The sequence below is a fragment of the Acomys minous genome (genome assembly GCF_964271855.1).
Source record: "Acomys minous genome assembly, chromosome: 11".
Lineage (NCBI taxonomy): Eukaryota > Metazoa > Chordata > Mammalia > Rodentia > Muridae > Acomys > Acomys minous.
The window spans coordinates 56,730,027-56,757,296 of record NC_140492.1 but is presented as its reverse complement, the minus strand read 5'-3'; the positions used below and the strand labels follow the sequence as shown (position 1 = coordinate 56,757,296).

General features: G+C 47.8%; 1 protein-coding gene across 6 annotated transcripts in view; it reads left to right on the top strand.

Moving 5' to 3' along the window:
* MYLK (myosin light chain kinase) overlaps positions 1–26,757 on the top strand; it is a 247,120-nt gene extending 220,363 nt beyond the window's left edge. For 5 of the 6 annotated variants that reach the window (XM_084802385.1, XM_084802386.1, XM_084802387.1 and 2 more), the window contains 7 exons: positions 829–1,046; positions 2,892–3,015; positions 11,726–11,878; positions 14,357–14,480; positions 19,970–20,099; positions 21,472–21,603; positions 24,614–26,757. In XM_084802385.1, the coding sequence (XP_084658511.1) occupies positions 829–1,046; positions 2,892–3,015; positions 11,726–11,878; positions 14,357–14,480; positions 19,970–20,099; positions 21,472–21,603; positions 24,614–24,870 (1,138 nt within the window). In that variant the 3' untranslated portion in view covers positions 24,871–26,757. The remainder of the gene's footprint in view (positions 1–828; positions 1,047–2,891; positions 3,016–11,725; positions 11,879–14,356; positions 14,481–19,969; positions 20,100–21,471; positions 21,604–24,613) is intronic. The other variant, XM_084802384.1, reaches the window with a different exon arrangement.
* Positions 26,758–27,270: the final 513 nt, after the last annotated feature.

The window sequence follows — 27,270 nt, the reverse complement described above, 5'->3', positions numbered from 1 at the left end:
TAGGCATTGCACAGGGCAAGTTGCTGGCTACCTGAAGGTAACAGTGGATGCTCAGCTGTGGGCTCTGGAGGTGGATGGTTGTATATGCCCAGAACACAAAGTCTACCAGGTAGAAAGGCAAGAAGAGTGTTCCAGGAAGACAAGTTAGCTATGGCAAACTCTCAGAGTCAGCAGACTTATTGTAACTGCTGTACATGCAAGCAATTGCAGAACTTTTACTCAGGATTCTCATTATCAAAGACAGTTTCCTGTTCCCAGCTATGCAAGTATATTCTTGCATTCTATAAGACAGTGAATGTTTGACACGTCAGTTCCCTGTACCTAAAAGGCGCATTTAGGGGTGAGAGAGAGAGAGAGAGAGAGAGAGAGAGAGAGAGAGAGAGACAGACAGACAGACAGACAGACAGACAGACAGACAGACAGAGACAGACAGAGAGAAAGACAGAGAGACAGAGAGAGAGAGACAGAGAGAGAGAGAGAGAGAGCGCTAGGGATCACCCTTCTGAAAAGGCAATCTTGTCCATATTTCTCTGTTCATGCCTGGCTTGAGGGCTTCCCAGATTCCAGGTGCTTCCCTAAGCCCTCTAGTAGCCTAGCAGGTGCATGTGTAGAAGAATGAATGGGGCTTGGAAAGCTGCAGAAACTTGGCATGTGCACAGGCGTGCGTGCGCATGTGCACACACACACACACACACACACACACACATACACACACACACACACACATGTGCACCGTGTGTGCACCTACCTTGGCAGGGCACCCTGCTGTCCTGGCCCCTAGAATCCTATGATGCAACTGCAGTGACATGCCTGCTGCTGTCCCCACAGCGTGTCAGGGGGCGAGCTGTTTGAACGCATCATTGACGAGGACTTCGAGCTGACGGAGCGAGAGTGCATCAAGTACATGAGGCAGATCTCAGAAGGGGTGGAGTACATCCACAAGCAGGGCATTGTGCATCTGGACCTCAAGCCCGAGAACATCATGTGCGTCAACAAGACAGGCACCAAGATCAAGCTCATCGACTTCGGTCTGGCACGAAGACTAGGTAAGGCCCATCCGTCTGTCCTGTTGTTGTCACTACGTGGTGACAATGGCTGTGTGTGTTCTACACAGAGTGTTGGAAATGTACAGCACTGGAGCCAGAGTCGGAGACCAGGAAGACTTCTCGGGTTAAAAGTCAGCCCCTACCACTTACTGCCATGCCACTCTAAGCCTCAGATTCCTTTTCTGTGAGGTGGACTAAACAGTACCTGCCCGCCGAGTTGTTAGGCTGCCAGTGCGCAATAACTCACATACAGCAGGCACCTTGGACCTAACTACATATTTGATAGTGGGAGAGTGCTGGTGGTGATGATGGTGATGTCATGGTGGTGGTGATGATGGTGATGATAATGGTGGTGATGGTGGTGATGATGATGATGGTGCTTGTGTTGGTGATGATGGTGATGGTGATGATGGTGGTGGTGGCGGCGGCAGCAGCAGCGACAGTGGTGGTGATACCATTAGCAGCAACTATTCATTTTGCTGATGACAGCTCCGCATGTCTGCATTATGTTACAGTTCGCATGGTACTTTCACATTCAAAGAAAATGTATAGCCAGTTTCGTTCACTCTTACTTGGAGGAGGATGGGGAATTTGTAGGCCAGGAGATCAAGATTCTCCAAAGCGTCATCCAGCAAGTTCTACCATGGGCAAGTGAAGTGCTGAGGCTGACATGGGGACCCTGGACCCAGCTCAGCTGTCCTAGAGCCTCTCTGCTACCAGTGCCTTGCTATTCCACCCCCAGCATCTGATATCTTCAACAGGAAGGTGTGAGGGAGTGGTCAGAACTTCATTCCAGGCACTGAAGTCTCTGTGGTCAGCAACTGTGTCTCATGTGCCCCCTGGATCCCCTCTGCCTCTTCAGCTCTCTGAGCAACATCCTCCTCTCCCAGACACTGATCTACTAATACAGAGCTAGTCTTTATTTTGCCACCTTGTGAGCTACAGGAAATAGTTGAGCCTGGTAAACCTCCCAACACCTCCAGTGAGGTCTGTGTTGGTCATCCAGAGGACAGCGAGAGTGTGAGGTCCTCCTAGGCCTAGACTTGCTTGACGGTCAGCACAGTGTGGCCAAAAGCCTCCCCGATTCTGAGAAAATATGCCTGTTCTGCTCTCTTCTGCCACAGGGATGAGTAGGGACAGTGGCCAGTACATAGGACCTTCCTTTGGACAGTAACCACCAGTAAATGGAACAAATAGGGAAACACTGGCCCTGGGAACTGGCAGTGACAGAGCCAAGGAACAAAGTGTTCCAGTTCCTTGATAGAGGGACATTATAGGAGCAGCAGTATCTGGGGACCAAAGAGCAGGGAGGCGGTTAAACTGCAGCAGGGAGAGTTAGGTGTGAGCGCGAGTGGGACCTCGGGCTGTGAAAGCTGTCAAGGCCTTTGTTTGGAATATTTGACATGTGTCCTGATGCACTGAACCAGACCAGATGTGGCTCCCAAGCCAGAGCTTATAACAAAGTACACCAGATACAGTGAATGTTAGCATCACCGTCTAGTTGAGATGATTGAGCACAAGTCACAGCCCTTAACCATGGAGGACTAGATTGTTAAAGTCAAGGCATATATATACATATTATAAAATATTAATGAAGGGACCACTCAGGGACAGGTATTTTAATGGTCCCTTCCCCCCAACTCTGGGCATTTAAGGTAAGGGTATATAGCTTGTCAGCTTTCCTGGAGGCCAGGAAATGTATTAACAGGAGGCCAGGTGCCGATGCGTGGAGCACACCTGAAGGTGAAGTCCCTCTTTATACCTATTACACAAACAAAGGCAGGGCCTACCCCAGGCTAACTCTGTGATGTGCTGTCAATTGACCCCTCTTTGTTCTGCTTTCAGAGAATGCTGGGTCTCTGAAGGTCCTCTTTGGGACCCCAGAGTTTGTGGCTCCTGAAGTGATCAACTATGAACCCATTGGCTACGCCACAGACATGTGGAGCATCGGAGTCATCTGCTATATTCTGTGAGTCCCACGGTTCTTGGTAGGGAGGGGAGACACTCCCACAAGAGTGTCCTCAAATTGCCATGTGATAGTGAGGTCAAAGTGGGTCATTATGGGAGACCACACCCTTCAAGAAGAAGGGGGATTAGTTTCCATTCCCATCTCTGCCAGCCCACCCCACTCTGGGGTTTCCAGTGAGTCAGTGGCCTGCATCCCCCTTCCGGAGCCATGTATAGTACTTTACACACAAAGATCCCCATGCTGGGTGCTTCACTGTCTCTAGTGCTGGCTGCATGGGGCCTTTGGTCAGCCTTATGAGGTGAGGTGAAGGGAAGCCCAGATGGGGATTTCCACATCTTCACTGTCTTCTGAGAACAGATCCCCATCCTTCTCGGACGGACACCACAATCCTGCCTCATCTCTCACTCCAATACATGTACTGATTAATAGGCACTTTTAATGGAAAGGCTTTTATGGGAACAACAGACAACAGAAATCAATACAGTAATTAGAGTTAGTGATGCTGGCGGGAGAGAGGAGGAGCCAACAGTGTACCCCAGTGCTGGCAACCCATAATATACTTGAATTTCTGTGGTACTACTTTGGATGGCAAGCTTTGCCACAGGATTGGGTGATGCTTATAACACTCACTCACTCACATGTTGAAACACATACACTCACACACACATACTCACACACACACACACACATTCATGCACACATTTATTTTGTTTGGTTTTGGTTTTTTGAGGCAGGCTTCTCTGTGTAGCCTTGGCTGTCCTAGAACTTGCTCTGTAGCCCATAGTGTTTGTCCAAGGTTACATTTGGAGTAACCGAGCCCCACATACTTTGGTTGGGTTGTGCCGAAGCGTCAGGCCACAGTCATTAGTCTCAGGAGCAGCCCTTGAGCTTGTGTGGCAACATGCAGTTGTCGGATAAGCTCCCCAAAGCTGTGGCCCATGACACTGCTAAAAATATTGTTGTAAGATTAGTAGTAGAGTGCGTGCCCAGTACACATGGAGCACTGGGTTTGGTCCTCATCACTGCATAAATACATTCAAATATGGTGGCACACGTTTACAGTCCCAGCACGTGAGAGATGGAGAGAGGAGATTAAAAAGTTCAAGGTTAGGGCCGGGCATAATGGTGCACGCCTTTAATCCCAGCACTCAGGAGGCAGAGGCAGGTGGATTGCTGTCAGTTCAAAGCCAGCCTGGTCTGCAAAGTGAGTCTAGGACAACCAAAGCTACACAGAGAAACCCTGTCTCAAAAAAAAAAAAAAAAAAAAAAAGAAGAAGAAGAAGAAGAAGAAGAAGTTCAAGGTTACACTCAGCTACATGGCCAGGCTGGGCAACATGAGACCTCATTTCAAAATATATACATATGAATATTGTCATATAAACAAAAGGGAAATTAAATATTTTCTCATACAAATTTTGAGGAGGCTGGAGAGATGGTTCAGTGGTTAGTAGCACTTACTATTCTTACAAAGGATCCAGGTTCAGTTTCCAGCACCCATATCAGACAGCTCCCAACTGCCCCAAACCCCAGTTCCAGGGGACCCAAAGCCTTCTTCTAGCTCTACGGAGTACCTATACACATGTGATGCACACAGGTTCATTCAGCTGCACACATGCTCACACATACACACATTCACACACACACTCATATTCACACACACACACTCACACATACACACATTCACACACTTCTATTTTATTTGTTTGTTATTTTATTTTTTTAAGACGGGTTTATCTGTGTAGCCTTGGCTGTCCTAGAAATTTCTCTATAGACCAAACTGGCCTTGAACCCACAGAGATCCCCCTGCCTCTGCCTCCCAAGTGCTGGAATTAGAGGTGTGTACCACCACTGCCTGGCATATACATACCAAAATTTAAAATCTTTATTGTCTAATTTAATGAGGTTCTTAAAGAATACAATCTAAGACATTTGTGGTTTTCAGCCCCCAGGGTGAAAAGTGACTTTTTTTTTTTTTTTTTTGCCCCAGACAGGGTTTCTCTGTGTAACAGCCTTAGCTGTCCTGAACTCACTTTGTAGACCAGGCTGGCCTCAAACTCAGAGATCTGCCTGCCTCTGCCTCCCGAGTGCTGGGATTAAAGGTGTGTGCCACCATGCCCAGCTTCGAAAGGTGACTCTTAATGCCCAGTCAGTTTAAGAAGAAGCACTGTTGGAAAAGCTTTGGCATGGTGGGCCTTTTCACATCCTCAGAGTTTTACTGTCACCGTGGCCTGTGAGGACAGCCTCCTTCAGTTAGACCTGCTTCAAAGCATTTGTGCCACAGGGTCACTGCCTTCTCTGCCTAAGGTCGCTCTCCTCTGGGTCAAAGAAGAACCCATGCATTTCTCTGTCTCTCTCTCTGTACCCCTAGGAGGAGGTGCTAGTGACTCAGGACTGTACTGGATCCCTTTACCCTGTTCCTGGCTATGTGAAGAACAGAGCTCAAGCCTGTCTTTTCTGGGGCTAGCGGGGCAGCCAGATCTCATTTTGGTCTCTGGGCCCTAGAGAAACACTGGGCCCTGCAGAAGCCTTGTTTGGTCAGCTCACTCTGGCCATCCCCTGCTTATCTGGCTCCCAATACTCAGAGCACTGTGGATGTGTGTCGGGGGTGTGTGTCTCCCTTACTGTGGCATGGGGCTCATCTGATCCATTGATTTTCACAAAGGCGGGTCAGCACAGATGTAGAGAGGGTCCTGGCAGGGGTTTGATTGTAATGGACGTTCAAGCGCACAGTGCCATGGAGGCTGCGTGGTTGGCCACTTACCATGGTCTGGGCAGGTGACCAAGTGTTCCATTTTGCCCAGAACTAATAGTTTCCTAGGATACAGGACTTTGAGCACAAAAACGGGGATAGTCCCAGACACACCAGGATGAATTGCGGTGGTGACTGCACTGCTTGCTAAGTCTGGACGAAGAACACATCCCTGAGTACCACACTGGATCAAACAGACAGACAGCCAGGATTCTGCAGACCTCGGGTCCTCTCATGCTTACTGTCCCTGGGACCACCATCATCCTTTTCTTTTCTCTGAAGTTAGGAGTCAGTTCTGTCTGTTCCTGGATTTCAGGAAAGGACCCAGAGGGAAATGACTGGCTTTTTTACTCAGTGCCATGAGGCTAATTCATACTGTTGCACACAACTGTGGGTGGCTCATTGTCCAAGCCATCCAGTTAGCCATTGTGTGAACATATTCCACTGTATGACAGGGCCTTAGGTGGTATCCAGTTTGTGGAGTCACAGCCTTCTGGCACATGTGTTTCGTGAGATCATGCTATGCGTTTCCACTGGAAATATAATCTGGAACTTGGCTTGCTTCTTTTAGATGCTATTGTTTATAAATTATCTGTATTGTCAATATACCCAGCTAGCAATCAATTAAGACACAGACACTTGTTATATTTTAAAATAGCCTTAGTTAACCTGGGGCAGGGCAGACATTAATCCTCTAAACTACTTCCCATAGTAGGGCAGGTATGTGATACCTGCCCCCATCCTATGTTATCTGTTTCTACCAGTTTCTATCTTTTTTTTTCCCCCAGTTTCTATCAAGCTACTTCCCATCCATAATCCCAAATACTTGTTAATGTTCTTCATCTGGGCTGAATTCCCCATCCATGCCAGCCATGTGCTTCTCCTCCATCTAACCCATGGCGGCCTTCTCCTCCTCCTCCGGTCTTTCTCCTTCTTCCTCATGGCAGTCTCTCTTCTTCCCCCCAGAATTCTCCCTCCCTCCCTCCCTCTCTCTCTCTCTCTCTCTCTCTCTCCTTAGCCACACCTCTATCTCCTCTGCTCTGCCCAGGTGGGATGGCTTTTTGTTAATCAAAAGGTGGGTCACAGAGACAGCAAGCAGTAATTAGCATCAAAATACATCAGCCCAGCCTCCAACAAGATACTATGCCCCCCTCCATTGTTTAGTAATTGCTTTTAAAGTGAAGACTAAGAAATAAGGATTTCTTTTTTTAATAAGGAAGATAACTCTGATGTACAGGTGTCAGGAGTAAAGAGAGGCGTGGGAGGGAGGGAGCAAGTTGGCTCAACCCAGCTGAGTCCTGACAGCTGCAGCCATTGCTGTAGCAGTTTTCTAGACTGCTCCTTAAGGGCTAGCTCAAATCTGGGAGTTCCTCTCTGGGCCTAGGGGGCTCTCATCAGAACACATGATGCTAAAAACAAAAGTTGGAGCCAACAAAATGGCTTCCCTTAAGCCGTGCTGTGCAGAACTGGGGCTGCTGCTGCTGGAAGTGGCTGGAAGAGGCTCCCGGGTGCCCTTGTGGCGTATTATGCCTCGCCTCATCCCTCTCTTCAGAGCTGGGTCATCTATCTGACAGTTCCTATGTTGGCCTCTTCCTCCTCTGTATAGGAAGCACTCCTGACTTCCATTCGAGAACAGTGGATGCTACTAGACATCACTGGCCTGATAATGATGTGTTAGGGCAGGCCCTCCTGAGCTCTGGACAGCACGACCACATCACGTCATTGCAGGGGGATCTGACTTCATCGTGGGCGTTTCAGTTCTTCACAGATCTAGCTCAGGGATTACGGCAGTTCCAGTCCTAACAGAAAAGCAAGGCAGCTCCAAGGTGACTCTTCTGAAGGGAGGGTTTCCTTGGCTCTCCTTCTGAGGTTAGCTGGGCAGGAAGAGAGTAGGGCACTCCAGGCCACACCTGTGGAGGGGAATCCTACACCAGCCTTCCTGAGTCCTCCTTCCCTCAGCTCCCCAACCCCCTCCATTTCCTGAGCCTCCCTTCCCTACTGCAAAGAAAAGGCAGCCATTACGGGTTCCCTTTCCCTCCCTGTTGCCCTTGTCCTCCCTGTGCCTCAGCAACATATTCCTCCCATCTCAGCTCCTGCCCTGCTCCAAAGAGCCAGGAGCCATCCTCTGTACCAGCTCTTTCTGTATACAAGTCAGAGAAATGCTCCAGGGAGGAGAGGCCTGTGTCTGCCCTGCCTGGGACTGGGCTGCCCTCCCCTTTGCTGAGCCCAGGAGTGCTTCTGATTCCCTGCCTCTCTGCTCCCTTGCCAACCCCAGCCACTACCTTCAGGTTTAGCTACCAGGAACTCTGACCCTGGCAAACACGATTAAGCCCCCAGCTTAGTCCCTGGTTCTTCCCATGAATCCGCCCCGCTCTTTCCAACTGTCCTCTGGTGATTCCTACAGTTAGGCTGGAATAAAGTTTACATCTTCCGAAGCACTCAGAAGGCACAGTAGTCCCTTAACTAGCCACTCATGTAGCCAGATCGTGTCTGTGACTTTAAAGACAGTAATGGAGCAAATGTAGTCCAAGGGACATTTCTGTGCTCCCTGTTCTCTGGACAGTCCACCCTGAGAGAAAAGCAGCCTCCAGCCCCAGATTTGCTGATGGAGCTCTGCTGTGAGGACACTAAAAATTGATTGCAGCTAGACACGGTGGCATTAATGAATTAATTCCAGTACATGCGAGGCAGAGATGGGCAGATCTCTGAGTTTGAGGATAGCCTTGTCCTACAGAGCAAGTTCCAGAACATCCAGGCCTACATAGAGAAACCTTGTCTTAAAGAAAAAAACCTTGTCTAAAAAAAAAAAAGAAACAAACAAACAAACAAACAAAAAAATTAAGCCATTATGGCACTCAGCACTTAAGAGCACTTGCTGTTCTTGCAGAAGACTCAGGTTTGGTTTCCAGCACCTACATGGTGGCTCACAACCCTCTGTAACTCCAATTCTAGGAGACCGGATGCCCGCCCCTATCCTCCTCAGGCTGCACAGACAGGCACTCAAGCAAGCACTCGTCTATATAAAACAAGTAAGAATTAGGCAGTTAGGGCTGGGGGATCTAGCACAGTGGAAGAATCCTGGTTTAACATGCTTTAGGCCCTAGGTTTGATGCCCAGCAATGGAAAAGTATTAAGAAAGTAAAACACCCTGGAGGGTAAGCTTCATGATTCAGATGTGAGAACGAATGTCACACATAGCAGACATGTGTCCAAGAACTTGCCCAGACAGATAGCAGTTTTATGAAAAGTAGGTAAGTCCTTTGATTTAAAACTAGATAGCACTGGAGGTGGGCGTGCCATATAGCATTAGCGTATTTGCTAACTGGTTAATAGGTTATTTTATTTTGAGATTAAAAAGACATGTGACCCTTTATGCAAATTCTAGCAATAAAGTCCAAAACAAGGGAAAAACTGAAATCCCAAACTAAGCATAGTTATACAGACTCCTGGACAGCAGAGGCAGGAGAATCATGAACCCAAGGCCAGCCTGCACTATACTACATACTGAGGCAGAAATGCAACCAAAACCACAAGCATTACTAAAATACTCAAACTCTACCTTGGCCATCATGCTATATGTACCCGTTTTGTAAGTTTTGAATTCAAGGGGAACTCAGGCGAGTGGAGACCTGGGCAGGACAGAGTGTTTCAGATGGATGTGCTGCCAGGAAGGAGCAATGCCAAGGCCAGAGCCTGGGGCTCCCCCTGCCTGCAACGTGGACGGCGATTAAGACCCATCTTTGCAGGATTCCAAGTCCTAATTAGGAAAGGAGGCATGCAAAGGGGGCCCTTTCGGCATTCCTCAGCATGGCTGTTTGCTTTTCTTGATGTCTTTTGGAGCATAGCAGGACTCCCCTTGCCTTGAATCACCCCTTCCTTGCTTCAAATAGAAAACGCAAAGACAAGCAAAAGCAGGAGCCCACAGGCAAAGACAGGCTGCGTCTTGGTGGAGCTTGCGTAGGCCACACACATCACAGAGGTGGGGGGAGCTGGGAGATCCCTAGGAAACCCAGCTTAGTCACTGTGATGGTAAGATGGAGTAGCACAGAACAGGGTAAACGCAAGGACTGGTAGCCTTCTACCAGGCCCCTTGGGTACCATATCCAAAATTGACTGAGATTGCTCTCGTGGTCTTAAGTCAGCATCTTGCTTTAAGAAAAGCCATCTATGTGCTGGGCATGGTGGCACACACCTTTAATCCCCACACTTGGGAGGCAGAGCAGGCAGATCTCTGAGTTCAAAGCCACCCTGGTCTACAGAGTGAGTTCCAGGGCAGCCAGGGCTACACTATCTCAGAAAACAGACAAACAAAAAAGCCATCTACAGTAGTTTAGTATCACTCAAAACCACAAGTATGTTAACTAGAGTGAGAAAATTCTCACTCACCATCTCTCCTCTCTTTGTACTTGCATTCGGCCTTCTCCCAGGGTTTCAAGTGGGTGTTGTTCAAGCACGGTGTTTGGGTACAAGCAGATTTCATAAGCTGGAAACAAGCCCAGCATCTGTCAGTGCATTGTTGTTTAAGATGAATTAATAAGGATTTGGAAGAAGGATGTTCATACGACCCTGACTTAAGAGGGCCTTAGATGTATTCCATGAGGTTCAGGCAGGATCTGGAGGGGGGCTAAGTATCTGATTTTCAGACCGAAGAGGTAGAGCTATTTGTTGAAGCATTATTAACAATTTCAAGATGGTGGCAGCAGAGTGTTACTGCTAGGCTTGGGGTACATCTGAGGGTAGGACTCCAGGCAGCTGCACACACAGGCCGTAGATCCATAGAGTCAGCCTTTGTTTCGGCATGCAAGGTGAGGGTACTGCTGGCATGAAGAAGAAGAAGGAGGAGGAGGAAGAGGAGTGTAGAATTCACAAGGGAGGATGGTGACTTCCATCTCTTCTGACTTCGAGATCTCTGCCCTCCACATTGTGTTTGGCTTAGGCTCCTGGGAGACAGTAGAGGTTATCTAGAAGAACAGTATGATGTACATGGTGCCAGATGAACCCTAACCACAGACTGTGCTGTGTGCTGGTGCAATACATAGGCCTTTCTTAATCTGCAATATAATAAAGAGCATGCAGCAACAGTAAAGGGTTGGCCTGGGGATCCAGGCTCCTGGTTTCACATCTCCATGTCTGGGAACCCTTGGGCAGGTTACCTAACAAATGCTGTGCCTCACTTGCCGTCTCCATATAATGAAGAGGGAAAAATTACCTGGGTTCTGGGGCAATGTTAAGATTGGATGAGTTCGTCTATTTCAGGTCTTTACACTGCAGGTGGTAAAGTGCGCTCCATGCCTGCTGGTGATGAAGAGGAGGGGACAGGGACCCTACTATTTTTCAGCATGAAGAAGAAGTGGTACAGAGGGTAGTACCCATGGTCACTCGGCTTATAAAGAGGCTGCATTCTGTCCTCTGCCACATAGCCTGTGTTCTGGCGTGACATAGATGCCTCAGGCGGCCTATGCTTCCTCTCTGGTTAAAAGCCCTCACATTTATTTGGCTCACATTTGATGAGCCATCCCTGTATGGTAGCTCCCCCAACCCCCAAGCTGGAGATGTAGAAAGAAGACAAAAGAAGAGTATATCGCAAACTGGGGGGGGGGGGAGGGATTTGCTGAAGGTTCTGTGAGGGGTGAGGGCCAGCTTGAGGTTTGGGATGGAGGGAAAATGGAGGGTTCCTCAGCTCTATTTTGTGTGTAGTGGAAGTCTGCGGATGAATCAAGTCTCCCTCCTCAGCCTCGAAGGCGGCTGATGGAAAAGCTGGAGACACCCCTGAGTGCAGTGCTTGAGTGAATGAGGAGAGGTCCAGAAGCCTGCGCATTTCTTCTTGGGGGGTGGAGGGAAGGCAGGTGCAAGAGCCACATGGCGTGTGCTTCAGAGTGCAGGGCAGAGCCCCCACCTTTGACCTCAGCTCGTGCACCCATGTCACCTCAACTCTCCTTTGTTCTTCTTCTTCTCCCCCAGGGTCAGCGGACTCTCCCCCTTCATGGGTGACAATGATAACGAGACCTTAGCCAACGTCACCTCAGCCACCTGGGATTTTGATGATGAAGCATTCGATGAGATCTCCGATGATGCCAAGGATTTCATCAGTAACTTGCTGAAGAAAGACATGAAGTAATAGGCGGGGCTGGCCGTCCTGCCCCGTCACTCTCTGGGCTGGTTCTGTGGGGCAGGACCTTCCTTTTTCTGGGAAGCTCCCTTTTCCTGGTTCCACACCAATCCTGTGTTCCCTGAGGAGGAAAGAGTGGCCGATGAGGGACGCAGCTAGGGGTTGGATGAAGTGGTCCCTGCTTCCTGGTACCCAACAGCCTACCCCACTGGAGAGGAATAGAGACCCACCGGAGTGGTGACCCCTGAGCATGGTTCTCAGGGAAAGGGCAGCTTCTCTGTGATGATTGGCTTTTTGTTGTCTGTATGGCTGTGGCTCTCAGAGTCCTGCAGACCCCACAAGCCCACCTCGAGGTGCACAGGGGCAGTGCCTGCTGAATTTGCAGGCACAGATAACAGAGACAGCCCACAGCCCACAGCCCACTGGAGGGACCCCTTCATTAGCCCCAGATTATTCTGGCTCAGTGTTTTATCCACATAGTAATTATTCCTTAGATATGATCTAGTTCCTTCTAACACAGAACAGATTGGTGAACAGTGGAAGCTGGGGTGTCCCTGCCTATGGTGGCAAGCTGTGAAGAAAGGTGAAACAAGCAGCCTTTATTGTAGCTGGGGTGAGGCTAGGTGGAAGAGGTGGGCCATGGTTACACAGCTTATTGCTGTTGTCTCTCCAAATGATTGGTATCGGCCAGAAGGTAAGAGGCTCTGCTTGCGAGGCTTCATGCTCCTTGGGGGAGCTGCCAGGGCAGGGGGTTCTAGGGTGTCATGTGCCATCCTGTACATAAGTGTCCAGAGGCAGACCATGTTTCCAGTACCCCCACTTGACCCCCCAGTTCTGAGTGGGATTTGACACAACTGCCAAGAGGGTGGTGTTGACATGGGTGATGTGACAGGACCGAGAGAGAGGCTGTCCCCTCTGGGAGTAGGCAAGAGGGTCAGAGCTGACAGGCGATCTTGCAACCTTCCCCTTCCCCTTCCCCCTTCTCCTGTTCTGTGGCACCTTGCGCTGTAGCTTACTCCCCATATCCCTAGGAGTAGGAGACGGCGGTTGCTACAAGAGACTGTTGGAGACCCTCTTAGATGGCCGAGGCCACCTATCCCTGTATTGTCCTAAGCCTCCCAGATTCAGGCTCCCTGAGTGACACCCACACTTCTTCGAGACACAGTCCCAGCCTCTTAGTGGCCACAGTTGTGTCACTAAGTAGGCACGACCCAAAAAGAATCTGGATGTCACAGAGTCTGACTTCCCTTTCAGGGTGAAGGTTCCTACTCCCAAGGTACATGGCTCCCTTCTGATAATTCTGACCCAAGGATGGATTTTGTAAACTAAGCTTCAATAGTAGATTTGATAGATGAGGCATCGTGTACACACCTCTTTTTCTCCTCTGCTCTTAAAATGATTTAGCACCAGGCACAGTGGTGGCGTATGCCTATAATCTCAGTACTCAGGGAGGCAGAGGCAGGCAGATCTCTGTGAGTTTGAGGCCAGCCTGGTCTGCAAAGCCAAGTCCAGGACAGCCAAGGGTACACAGAGAGAAAAACCCTGTCTCCAAAAACTGATGATGATGATGATGATGATGATGATAATAATAATAATAATAATAATTTAGCAACAGGCTGTAGTAGGCTCCTCTGTGCTTATAAAATGGACTCACTGCAGACTAGCTTCATTAAATAGAAACATTGCATTCTTTTAAATCCTTAAAATGAGCATATCTTCCACCAAAGACCACTATCTACCAGTCACTGTTTTTTAATGTGTCTATAATAAAGCTAAATGTACATATGACTTTGTACATGCAAAAACTTAGACATTTAAAGAATACAAGTCGACTTAAAACATCACGATCCCTTTATCTAAGGATCCCCCACAAATGTGGCTTCCTTCCAGTCACATTTCTCTTTTGCTAATATGTGGTTCTTTGGACTTAGTCTTGTTGCAATTAAAGTGCTGACCCTGAAAGGTTGCTAGATTCCAAAAGCTCTCAGAAAGAGTAAATGGCATCGGTGCTGTTCACAGGCTGCTGTGACTTAGAAGTTGCCTGTAGGACACGCCTCTGTGGACTGAGAGGATAGACCTGAGCCTCGGCCACACTGTAAGGCCTGAAAATTCAGGGATGCTCACAGGTTTTGCCTTAGTCCTTCACTCTAACCCCCTATTTTGAGAGGCAAAAGGGCCAGGCCCCCATGTGACCAACAGAACGGCAAGCCTGGAATATGGGGTCAGGTCTGTCTGTCTTGTAACCCTGACCCTCTTGGACTCCAGAAGACGGAGAATCTGCTGGTGGTTAGGCTGGGTCCAGTCAGTGTAATCCAGACCAAGGGGAGAAAAGGCCAAGGGCACAGTGCCCCCGATTATGGTGTGTGAGCTGGGAACAGGCAGCCCTGGGCTGGGCCCTGTGTGCCCGGGGACGGATGCCTTCCCGTTTATCATCTCCGAGGTTCCTTCCTGCTCAGAAATCCTCTGGTCTCTACCTCCATCAGAAACCGGCTGGACTGCACCCAGTGCCTTCAGCACCCATGGCTGATGAAGGACACCAAGAACATGGAGGCCAAGAAGCTGTCCAAGGACCGGATGAAGAAGTACATGGCAAGAAGGAAGTGGCAGGTACGGTGGGCGCAGCATGCTGCTCTGCAGATTAGCTTTATTCAGGCCCAGTTGACCCGAACTTCATTCTGAGAAAGCGTGAAATGACCTGTGTCCAATGTGATAGCTGATTAAGGCAAGCCTTGAGCACAAAGTCCTTCACTCAGAGGACACTCCAGTCCTGCTCAGCTTTGTGTCCTGGGGCCCTGGGGTCTTGTGCAGCCTGCCCACCCCTTGAAGTGGTCATGGTCTTCCTGGCTGGAGGTGAACAACATGACCATGAAGGGCATCTGGCAGCCCCGGAGAAGCTCAACTCCTTACGGGTAGTGTGGTGGTCATGTACTTCCTCGTGAGATTGGGAGGGGGTGCATGCTCCAAAGAGGAAACAGTGGTAACTTTATACAAAGTAGTTAGTTTTGTTGTGGATTCATGTATGTGTGGGTAACACTGGTACCAAAAATTGTGGAAAAGTATGAGACAAAATTTGAAGGTCTTCGGGACAGTACCTGGAGCACAGTGACAGTCTGCAATCCCGCCAGTGGCTAATATGAAGGCTGGCCACAGATCAGAGTTCATTCAGAGGATTTCCTGTATGCTATGATAAAACATCCTTATGGGAGAAAGGGCTGTTTGTGGCTCAGAGTTTGAGATACGGTGCATCATAGTGAAGCCGTCACAGTGTATCTGCAGCCATGAAACGGATCATGGAGCAGCCAGTGTACTTTCTCTGTATTCAGTCTAGGACCCCAGCCCACGGTAATCAGCCTAATGTAGATCATCCTTACAGTCCAGAGGCACGCCTGACAGAGAGTCCCTCGCCAGCGTGCGCAGAGCTGCTCTCCTACGTGCTTCTGGATCGTGTCAGTCTAGCACCAAGTCTCAAATTCACACTGGGGTTTGTGTGTTGCTTTTCAACCTTACCGTTGCAGCTGTTATTGTCCCCACTTTACAGACAAACCAAGGAAGAGAGTAGAGGAGGGGAAGTCATCCAGGCTCACAGGGCTTGGTGGAAAAACCAGGAATCAGGCCGAGAACCTTGCTCCAAAGTACACACAGCCTGAACAATAACAGAACTGCCTCTACCGCCAAAATGGTGGCACTGCCATCCAAACCCTAGAGCCCTGAGCACCCTCTCCGTCTGCTTGACTCTTTCATCACAGTTTGAATTGTAAAATGTCTGGGCATCTGAAGAGGACATGGTTCCCCAAGGGCTGTACAACGTGGTGGGAAACCAAAGCAAATGTCACATAAAGGAGTCAGGCACACCAGGAGTCACAAATGACCAGGTAGCTCCATGACCATATATGTAAGTGTGGGTGGAGAAGAGGCCACTCCACTAGAGTTGACACGGTTCTAAGAAGAGCCTTCAAGGGAAGACGCTGGGAATGTAGTAGGGGCCGTAGTTAAACTCCAGAAGGAAGGGAGCAACAGCATGGGTGGAGGAAATGGCGGGTGGAAACTGGACTCACCTTCAAACTATGTAGGGCTGGACAGCAAGGCAGAGCCTCTAGCTGGAGGGCCAGGCCTAGGACAATGTGATGGGGGAAAGGTGTCTACAGAACACTGGTCACTGCCTCACATGTGACTAAACCACAGTTCCCTTAGAAAACACAACTTCACACAAGGGTCAAGAGCAGAAGAAAGACAAGAGCCTGCAGCTGGAGGGCTTGAGGGACTGGCGTCCAGAGTACATGGCAGCCAGAGCCCCGCTACAAGGTCAGTTCTTGGTTGAAAGGGCTGAGCTGATTTCCTGACCCCTTCAAACGCAAGGTAGGTTGGAACATACGCCTCACTTACCTCCTGGGCCTTTTGGGTCAGAGTAAGAATTATATTTAATTTTTTTTAAATGTAACTACAAAATCAAAGTTGTCTTTGTTGACAATCCTCTGTCAGATAATTCTTCTGGAAAGACAGATAGAGAAGGCGAGGCTGCAGAGAAGCAGGTTTAACTGGATCTCCCTGCATGAGGCACTGGTTAAGAGCAGCCTGTCACCTTAGAACACCTGTAAGTAGCTCCCAGATAGGAGGGTGCTAGCCCAGGGCATGGGCACAGAGAGGAGCTGTGGGTGTGGGAGAGACAATGGCTCCATCTCTGCAGCCAGAGACCCACATTTCACAGTTCATCTTTTATCTCTGGATTTACTCTTTAGCCATAGGGTTTTCCAGAAGGGCAGGGATCAAATTTAGAAAAAGAACCTTATTTCCCTATTTAGGTGAGAATATTCAGGAATGACTTTTCTGCAAAACTGAACACATATTAATCTACAAAAGTCTCACACAACCTGAATGTCCCTGGGTGTCATTTCACTGAAAATATTTCACCTGTGTTGACCTGCTGTTGCGTTGCTTCCTTAGGGAAATGTTATCCACATTTAAACTCCAGTTCCAGAACACTGGGTCCCCCAGAAATTGGGGACCCTGTCTTGGAGTAGCCAGCGGGTATGTAGCAGGCCAGAGAGGAGTACACAAGGTGGGGAACAAGGAGCACATGTGGCCATGCTAGCGCCAGGAGGGGCCTTCTAACTGTTCCCCGGTTCTGATGAAAGTCTCCAAAACCAGGCTGTTGACCTGGTAACAAACCCTTCCTTGCGAGGCTAGGTGGGGCATGGCTGTCTAATCATATCACTGATTTTTTGGTAAAGTTATTCTGAAAGAACAGTGCTAAGCCATTGTAGCAGGCAGGGTAGGTTAGGCAGGAGAGCAGGGCTTCTGTTGGCAAGCTAGATGTAAAAAGACTGGCCATGTTAGGAGGAGTAGAACAGAAAGAAATGAAGAGTGGAGATTGAAGGCCTAAAGTTAGCTCCATTTATTTTCTAGAAACCACAGAGACCACAGCCATGTGAATAAAAATAACAGGGGTTAAATATTTTATATATTTATATCTATACACATACATACATACATACATACATACATATGTATATACATATATACCGCCCATGGCCATCATATATTTGTCAGAGGCTGTCATCCAGAGGCTGTTTTAAAGATGTGTGTGGGCTGGTGCTCGGGAGACTATCTTGCCTAAGTTTGCCAGGCATTGTTTGGCTGTTAGTGCTGAAAGACCTCATCCTGGGAGGTGAACCATCTTGGGCTAGCCATCCTGGTCATCCTAGCTGGCTCTCTAAGAGCTGGGGAATTGGGACTATATTCAGGAGGCCTGGCAGACATCGCCTGCAGGGTCACAGCCTTAGCCAGTCTTGTCTTCCAACAAAGAAAGCAGCTTTTGCTAAATGGGCTCAAGATCTGAAACTTGGCTCTGTTCATTTTTGTTCCAAAATTTCCAAAGGTCTCTATGAAGCTGCACTCAGTTTTCAGCTCAAAGATACGCCACTAGACCGTTCTAACAGCTCCTTACTATATCAGTTTTCAGAAAGAACTCTGAGGTTGACTTTTTTTTTTTTAAATTTCCTTACTAGGCATTTGCAAATATCCCCACTTAAGAAATTAAATGAAGGCCTATGTCTGCTGGCAGTTTCTCCACGTTACAGTGTTCCTAATGCATTTGCGACTCCCCCTGAAACACTGGAGCTTTTGTTTGCCTCTTTCTCATAAGTTCACATTAGTAATTTAGTTACAGAACAAAACCAAGAAAGAAAGGCATCATCTCTCCACAGCGTGCCGTGAATACAGTGCTGTCAACCCCACCCCATGCCTGTGATCAGGGAGCCCGTGGGCTCAAGGTTCCTGCGCATAACCGACAATCCTTTGGAAAAACTAGAGCTGCAAAGAGATTAAAATCTTGATTTATCTAAAATCCAGATGCCAAGCCTCAGAGAAGGGAGAGCTGACTTGGACAAGGTCACGGTGTAATGAGTGGTCAGGGAGCTGACTTTCTGGAGAGGGATCCTCTGGGTCTGACCATGAGCCCAGAACAAACCAGTATGTGTTGGAAAGAGGGATGGTCAGCTGAGAAGGGAGGGTCAACTGGTTGCACTTGGGAGGCAAAGGCAGGCGGGTTGCTGTGAGTTTGAGGCTAGCCTGGTCTACAAAGTGAGTCCAGGACAGCCAAGGCTACACAAAGAAACCATGTCTTGTGGGAAAAAAAAGAAGAAGAAGAAGAAGAAATGATCTTGACTCTACTGGTATGGATGCCACCATATCAGTTCCCAGGACAAGGTAGGTTCTCATGAGAAAAGGTGGATTTCTCACCCTACCTGGAGCCCCCTGGATTCTGTGGTAGCAGAGAGGCAGAAGCGTGCCACACCCCATGGTGCAGTGCTGTGTGTAGGAGGAGAGCGATGGCTGATATCCGAGCCAGTTTGAGTGTTTGTCCAAAGTGCACAAAAATAGGTTGCAACAAGGAGGGCAGAGTGCAGGATGGAAAAGCACCCACGATTGCAACAGTAGCTCTCTATTAAAGATGCATACACAGGCACATTCTCTCACACACACACACCTCTTGCATGATTCCTCAACTTTCTGAAATTCTTCACTTTTGAAATAATCAGTCTTTTTACTAAAAAACCCTGGCTTTCCAAATAGTCAAAATTGTGGGGCTTCACTGAAATTCATGAGTATGTAAAATTAACTCAGGAAGAAAGTGGTTTTACTCATACAGTGTGAGGTCCACAGAGTAAGAGCTAAGCTCCTGCCTATGAAGAGGCTGTTTCCTTACGGGTGTGAGTCTCTAGTTGCTTTGGGTTATCTTACCTTTTACCACTGACCTTAGAGAAAGGCTGAGAAACTATACCGGAGGATAAGAATGGAGGTGCCGTCCCACAGCAAGCCTCTCTTGCTATAAATTCTATGCCTGATGGAATTTTCACATGCATAGATATTATGTGACAAATCCTGATACTGTTCAGCAGAAATTCCACCCTCTCCCAAGTGGCTCATTTGCGGGTCTCAGACACGAGACTGGACGCTAGGGAGGAACATTTCCACTCTGCATCCGTAGACTTGTGCTGGGGCCAGCCTGGGTGTGTCCTCCAGGCTCTGAAGTATCCCAATCATAAACAGACGTAAATGGGACCTTGGAGACCATCTTGCCTAACCACTTCCTCAGGCACAGAAGGAAACTGAAGCCTGGAGAGGTCAAGTGGCTTGCCCAAGGTCAATAAAAATGCTGCTTCATTTTTTTTTTCCTGGACCCGTGAGATCTGTGGTAACTATCTCTTTGACCAGTTGGAATCCTATTGCAGGCATTGTTTTATGAGGAACAGCCCCACTGGGCCCAGTCAGCAATAAGTCTTTGGAGCTGTCTCAGGCTGCAGTTGCTTTATATAAACTATCCCTTTTATGGGAGTTGAAGCACAGTATGAAAAGAGTTTTTGTCTCATGTTGACCTTGTTTAGTCACATTAACGCACACATCAGTTCCAGGACCCATTCCATTCTCCGAACATCTTCGGACAGGCTGACAGTGTGAGCGGAGCTAGGCTGGGCTCACTCCAAGGGCCCTGCGTCCAGCGGCTGCTTCTCCCGGCCCAGGCTCTTCACCCCTGATCGGAACTTGCCCACTGGAACCAGGGACACCACCTGAGTCCATCCTCCCTGTGTGTTTTCCAGAAAACGGGCAATGCTGTGAGAGCCATTGGAAGACTGTCCTCTATGGCAATGATATCAGGGCTCAGTGGCAGGAAATCCTCGACAGGGTCACCGACCAGCCCCATCAACGCAGAGAAACTAGAGTCTGAAGGTAAGGAGACGGGGGCTCCCAGGCACCTTCGAGAGGGGAAGAGTTGCAGGTAGAGACGCATTTTTAAAGAATCTAGGGTTTAGTTCAGGCTTTTAATACGCTCTATGGTGATAAATTTAAAAGGACTTTTAGGGTTGCCCTGACAACTATTAACTCTAGTAATTATTCTTTAATTGTTAACTGTTTTCAGAAGAAAAGCTATTATTTGTTTGATAAAACTAGACTATCGGCTTCTTTTGCCTAAATTTTGTGGAAGACTTAAGAAAGCCTTTATTAAGAGCTTTCTTTTTTCTTCTTATTATAAAAATTAGATTTTTTTCATATACTGATAGACAAGAATAAATAAAAATCACATATGGTTACATAACATTTTTTAAATATCCTTTCAATTTCTGCTGCCTTATGTTTTTGTTTAAGAAAAAAAAACTAACACATACAGGCCAGAGTCTATGACAGCATTTATGCAGCTGAAGCACGTGTGGCCTGGGCAGACTGGTCAGTAGGCCCTCCCGGAACAGATGGGGCTAGCTGCTTGCTGCCACATGCAAGACGCTACCCCAGCCATCTCCACAGTGAAGGCCTTGGCCTCTCGGTGCTTTCAGCATACACAAGGATGGTCCTTATCTTCTTGAGCTAGATACTCCTCATGCCCACTGTCAGGAAGGTGGGAAACTGAGACTAGAATTGTTTTGTGCACGAGGTAGAGTAGGGTAGCCGGCTGCTCTGGAGCACCCTTGTAGCTCAAGACAATCTGCTGCTCTTCTGTTGCTCCTCTGGGTGAGCCAGAAATAGTCTGAAGGCACAGGAAAGGACCCGGAACCTCCTCCGAGGCTTGGTTTTTCCCTGGACCTATCCCACACCCTGCTCTGCAGCTCTGCACCTTCAAAGCTGTGTGGCTACGGACAAGCAGAACTCTGGCGAGTTACAGTTGTTTTGCAGCTTTCTCAGAAGCTGGTGATGGACCTGCCACAAAAGGAAGGCCAAGGGTACCCAGATCAGAAAGGCAGTAGATGCTGCCCTTCTTACACCCTTAGCCGAATCCTGAAGACCATGAAGTTCAGCCAGAAATCCTTTTTAAAGATGACTTTCTTTTTCAATGTGTCAGCATCGGGGAAGGGGAGGCTGAGCAGTTCCCTCTTTTGGGCACAATGCTCTGTGCTGCCAAAAACCATTTGGCAGCAGGCCAGTTCATCCCCAGGAGAAAGGCGTGCTATGATTCACTTCCCTAAGCTGTACTGTTTGCTAAATTATAGCAACTTTGAGAGAGAGAGAGAGAGAGAGAGAGAGAGAGAGAGAGAGAGAGAGAGAGACTTTTAAACCCAGGGAGAGAACAAGGAATGAAGAAATGACCTGCCCCCTCTTTATCCTCTAGAAGATGTCTCCCAGGCTTTCCTTGAGGCTGTTGCTGAGGAAAAAGCCCATGTAAAGCCGTATTTCTCTAAGACCATTCGTGATCTGGAAGTGGTGGAGGGGAGCGCTGCTAGATTTGACTGCAAGATTGAAGGTAAGCTGTGGCCAGCCTCTCCCAACTGTACATGGGGACGGTTGCCCATGGGACGCCGGGTAAGCTGCCAGGCCTGTACTACCTGGAGTGATAGGAATAGCCCAACCCAAAGGGACGCTGGGTCTCTTTGGTCCAAAGGGGGCCGGTTTCTGCTCTCCGAGCTCCTGAAGGCTAGTGCTACTCAGGGACTTCCCCACAGGCCCAGTTGATGCTATATCTCTTCACACCAGGCACTAGACCTACATTCAGAATGGACTAGCTGTGGGACACCTGTAATGGGGACTTTGCAGGCCGCTGAGAAGCACGCCGGTTGCCCATAAGAGGCTCTAGAAGGACCGTTGGCACAAAAGTCTGACAACTGGAGTCACCCAGCTCAAGTGCTTGTGCTTGTCATCAGGCTGCGCGACCTTGGGTGGTGACCTAACGCTGTTGAGTGCAGGCCCCTCGTCTATAAAATGATTTCTGGCATCTGGAGTGGCCTAGGGGTTCTGTGAGGCCACATGTGTCAAAGTAGAAATGTGAGCTTTTGGAGCAAAAAGAAAAGTGGTAGGTTGGTGAGGGTAAGGGAGAGCATGCGCAGCGCATTACAGCACAGAAAGCCGGGACTCCTGCACACAGGGCCAACCTCTCAGTGTGTGCTCTGCTCCTTGGGTAACGTCTCTTGTGTAGTGTCTCTGCTCCTAGGAGCAATGCAGCCACATAGTAGTGAGTGAGCTTAGGGATCTAAGTATTGGACCCAAGAAATGAGCAGAGCTGGCGACAAAAGCCTTTCTGTTTCAACAGATTACAACAGTCTAAGCAGATAAGTGTCAGGCCGAGACAAGCCTCTTGGCTTCAAGGCTGTGTTTCCATGTGCCAGCAAAGCAGAAGGTTATCTCTCGTCACGGTCTGGCCAAGCAGAAAACCTCACTAAGCAGCCTCCCCAAGGTCACACAGCCCGGCATGGCAGCCAGAGCGAGCCACGTCTTGTACTTTTGTGTGACTCCCCCCAGCACTGGGGCTCTCAGTGTCTTTTGAATAAAGTAACCCGACATTAGGAAGGAAGAAACAATCTTTCTTTATCTTTTTTTTATAACAAAGAAACAGGAGAGCAGCCGATTAGGAAAAGATCTAATGTGAAATTACTAGATGGCTGAGGACACAGCTCGGTGGTAGAGAGAACAGTTGCCTGGAATGCGGGAGACCCTGAGTCTAGCCACCTGTAACACACACACACACACACACACACACATACACACACACACACACACACACACACACACACACACGTGAGATCTTTTAGGAGAGAGGGCTTGTTGACCTGCCATGATCAGGCCTTGAGGTAGGAGAGCAGTTAGGAGCACTGTGGGAACATTTAAGAGAGCTGCTTAAAGTGAAAGAGTATGAGAGATAGTTGCCGTGCACAGCATGGGTGGGGGTGGCAGAGGACTCTCCTGAACAAAGGGATATTGGGCTTTTATAAGTTTTGCGGGGCTGGTGGGAAGTTCTGCACCATGTCTGGTCTTGTCTATGTGACTTGCATACTTGAAGCCAGTTACTGGGTAGGATCATTAATTTCTCCTGCAGCTTCAAGGGGGGAGGCTGCAAGGCCATAAGCCCAGCACAACTTCTTAACTGGAGTATGTGTGTGTGTGTGTGTGTGTGTGTGTGTGTGTGTGTGTGTGTGTGTGTGTGTGTATGTGTGTGTGTGTGTGTATGTATGCAGGGGTCTCTCACTGCAATCAGCATCTTGAAGCTGCAGGCCCATAGCCTCACAGATGTACCTCCAGTGACAATGTGCAGGTCCCGGCACTGGGGACCCTGTTGAGAGCACTGGAGCGAGGCCTGTCAGGTAGACCTTTACTGTTGTCAATGGATCTCCTGAGGGTGTTCCCCCCTTTGGAATCTGAATGTATCATGACAGCGTGGCTATCATCTGTTGTGCTTTTCTCTCTGAAATGATCTCCTTGGTATTTGCATAACTTCTGACTACAGCCCTGATGCAAAACTAAAGCATATGGACGCTGTTCTGATAAAAACTAAATTACACTTGAAAAGAATGCTGGAATTGTGTATAATTTTTATACTGCCAGGGGCTACAGTTTTTTCCATCTAAAAATACCTCTTCAAAATTTAGGAACAAGTCAGTTGTAATACATTACATATTTAAAGATACACATAATTAAAACTGGTGATGGGTGTGTACACATACAATTCTAAAACATATAATACACATATATTTACATGTTTTATTCTATGTATTTTAACACTGGCCTGGTATGTAACCTAAGGCCAGCCAATGGAAGCCATCCATAGACACAGACAAGTAAATTACCTGTTTGGGGTCAGACTAAGGCATGTTTTCTTTTTCTTAACAATGCTACTAGTTCCTCTGCCTGATATGTCATATAGCCAGCACCAGCTGTATGGAGTTAATATGTGCATACCATAAATTAGTCCAATTTAGGTTTACAATTGAACTATTTTCACAAATTGATATCATGCAACAACTATCACAACCCAATTTCAGAATTTGTGCAACTCCAAAAAGATCCCTTGTACCTGTTTTGTTTTGTAACTTTTAATTCAAATTTAAGTCAAGCTTGTATATGTTTAATTTTTAAACATAGAACTCTAATCAAGAAGATATCTAGCCTTAGTTGTTAGAATTTGTACAATATTTCTGGAGGCCCTTACAGCATCTGACCGTGAGGCATTGTATGAGTCACTGGCAATTCACAGTGCACACCTGTCATCTCAGCACTCAAAAGGCTGAGGCAGGGGGTTTGAAAGTTGGAGACTAACCTGGGCTTCATACCAAGACCGTGTCTCAAACAAAAACAAACAGATATTCTATTTGAGGGTTCAGAAATGAGTCTTTGCAACATATGTCCGTACTCTACAATAAATATGGAAATACACCTAAGAGCACCATCATGTTTTAGTCAACAGAGGTAGCTTCAGAGCCACTTGACTTAGTACGAATTTCAGATAACAGATTCTGCAATTGTGTTCTCTCCCCGTGGTGCAGGGTACCCAGACCCTGAGGTTGTCTGGTTCAAGGATGACCAGTCAATCCGGGAGTCCCGCCACTTCCAGATAGACTACGATGAGGACGGGAACTGCTCCCTGATCATCAGCGATGTCTGTGGGGACGATGATGCCAAGTACACCTGCAAGGCTGTCAACAGCCTCGGAGAAGCCACCTGCACCGCAGAGCTCATCGTTGAGACCATGGAGGAAGGGGAAGGGGAAGGGGGGGAGGAGGAGGAGGAGGAGGAAGAGTGAAGCAAAGCCCAACAGGAGCAGTTCCTATGTCATTTTTAAAGGACTAACTCCTTAGAGCTCAAAAAACTCAAGCTAGAAAAGGCACCTAGTGTGGTAGATTCTCTAGTTAGGCCATTTGGAGGTCGAATCGTCAGCAACAGCGGTTGATACCTAGCAGTGTTATTGATGGGCATTAATTTGAATTAGACAGCACCTTAAAACCCTAGTGCAGCTAGATTCCATTTGGGAGAAATCACCAGCAACTTGCCTGACCAATGTATTTTATAGGGAAAATAGCTAAAAGAAATATTTACCTGGAAAAATTCCCAACTGAATGCACCCTAAAAAAATAAAGCTGCCATCAGGGCCCTTGAGCCTCTTGCTGCAGCTCAGCCCAGATTCCCTGGAGATAGATTGTCTCCCCTCCTCACCCCAGCCCACCCCACCCCTCCCTACCCCACCCCTCCTCGCCCCACCCCTCCCTACCCCACCCCAGCCCACCCCACCCCTCCTTGCCCCACCCCAGCCCAGAGAATCAGCCTTGTCCCACCCTGCAGGGTCTCCTTCTGAAAGCAGTTGAGCCATTCTGACTCAGGAGGTGCACGGCTTCCTCCACTTTTAGATCTGCCCTTTCTCTCCCCACTCCACCTGCCTGCTGTCCTGGCTCTAATCTGGCCCGAGCTGCAGCAAAGAGACATTAATTATGTCTCTCCCATCCTGAAAACAGGCCCCCTGGTCAAGGATGGCTCTGGCTTCCTTGGGGGACAAAAAAAATCTCCTGTCCTCTAAAATCCCTAGGAAGCTAACCTTACCCCTCCTTGCAAGTGTCTGGCAGCATCAGACATTTGCATGAGAACCCATGAAGAAGAAGAAAAAGAAAAAAAAAGAAAAAAATATTTGCTAATATGTTTTTTTTTAAAGCCAGGATTCATGTTTGTGCCATTAACAAGCTGTCAGCCTGCATGTGCAGGGAAGAGCTTTGCATCTGGATGGAGAGGGCCCAGTTTGCTGAAATGCTGGGTTTTATTATTTATTGGGCACTATAGAACTGGTTTCAACTGGGGGGCAACTGTAGAACTCGGTGTTCTCTGGAACCCAGACAGTCTGAGTGCACCTCATTCTCCTCACTCTTCACAGGCCTTGGCCTGCCCTTGGGCCCAGCAGTGTCCTCCCCTTTGGATGTGCATCATGCTCTGTCCCCAGCCTTGATCAGTGCACTCAGACTTGCATCGTTAGCCATTTTTTTTTTAACTTTCTTTCACTTCATTGGCACTTACTTTTTTTTCCTTATAAAACTTTTTGGAGGTCATAAACAAAGACTATAAACTGATCTCCTAGGACTTTTCCTCTGTGTGTGTATGTGTGTGTGTGTGTGTGTGTAACATTCCAAGTACTTTTTTTTTCCTTTTCCACTGTTTGTAAAGTGCAGCAAATTAATATTACAAAGGACCTTTTAGTAGTTCCTTAAAAATCAATTTTAAATTACTTCTGTGCAATCCTACACAGTACCAACATTAGGAATTTGATATTTTTTAGTCTTCTCATCCTCCACCCTACTTTAGCTGCTTTTTGTTGCGAAATTGCCAGTACTTTTCCGTTTTTGCTTCTTAAGCAGTTACAATATCTTTCATTATAGCCACAGTATTGCCACGGTTTATTATAATAAAGGGGTTTTAATTTGATTTAGAGCATTCAAAGTGTTTTTCATCACTTTTGTGTTTATATTAGAATTATCTTCGTGTGTATGTTGTGTGTATGTGTGCATGGGTGGTTCTACATGTGTTTATAGGTTAATGCCTTCTTGGGATTGTGTTAATGTTCTCTCAATTTATTATGCCATCCAAATGGTGAACGAGAATGCTACGACTGTAGTTAGCTCACACTTTTTAAATAAAGGATACCACAGTGCATGGTGTTTGTTCAATCTTTGTAGACTATTCTTTCTTTTCCATTACTAATTGTAAAGTCTGTGGATTCATCTTGGTAATTGCAGCCAAACATTGTGCTGCATAATTATGAAGAATTGGCTTCCAGAGCTGGGGAGACATCTCAGCCCATAAAGTGCTTGCAGCGCAAATGCATGGGACTGAGTTTGGATATTCAGCACCTGTGTCAAAGCCAGACTCAGCCACGAGCAGGTGTCACCCAGCACTGTGAAGGCAAAGGCAGGAAGCTTGGTGGTTAGCCAGCCAATCTATGAGCTCCAGGCTCAGTAAGAGACTCTTTAATAAAATAAAAGCAGGATGGAGAGTAATTGAGATAAACAACTGACAGCAACACCTGGCTGACACATAAACGTGAATATGCACACAGAGGGTGAGGGGTGGCAGGAGAGCGGGAAGGATTGGCTTATAAAGTTGTGCTTAACCTAGGACCAAAATTAATAAAGATAGCTCTTGTTTTTAACAGATGACCTGATTT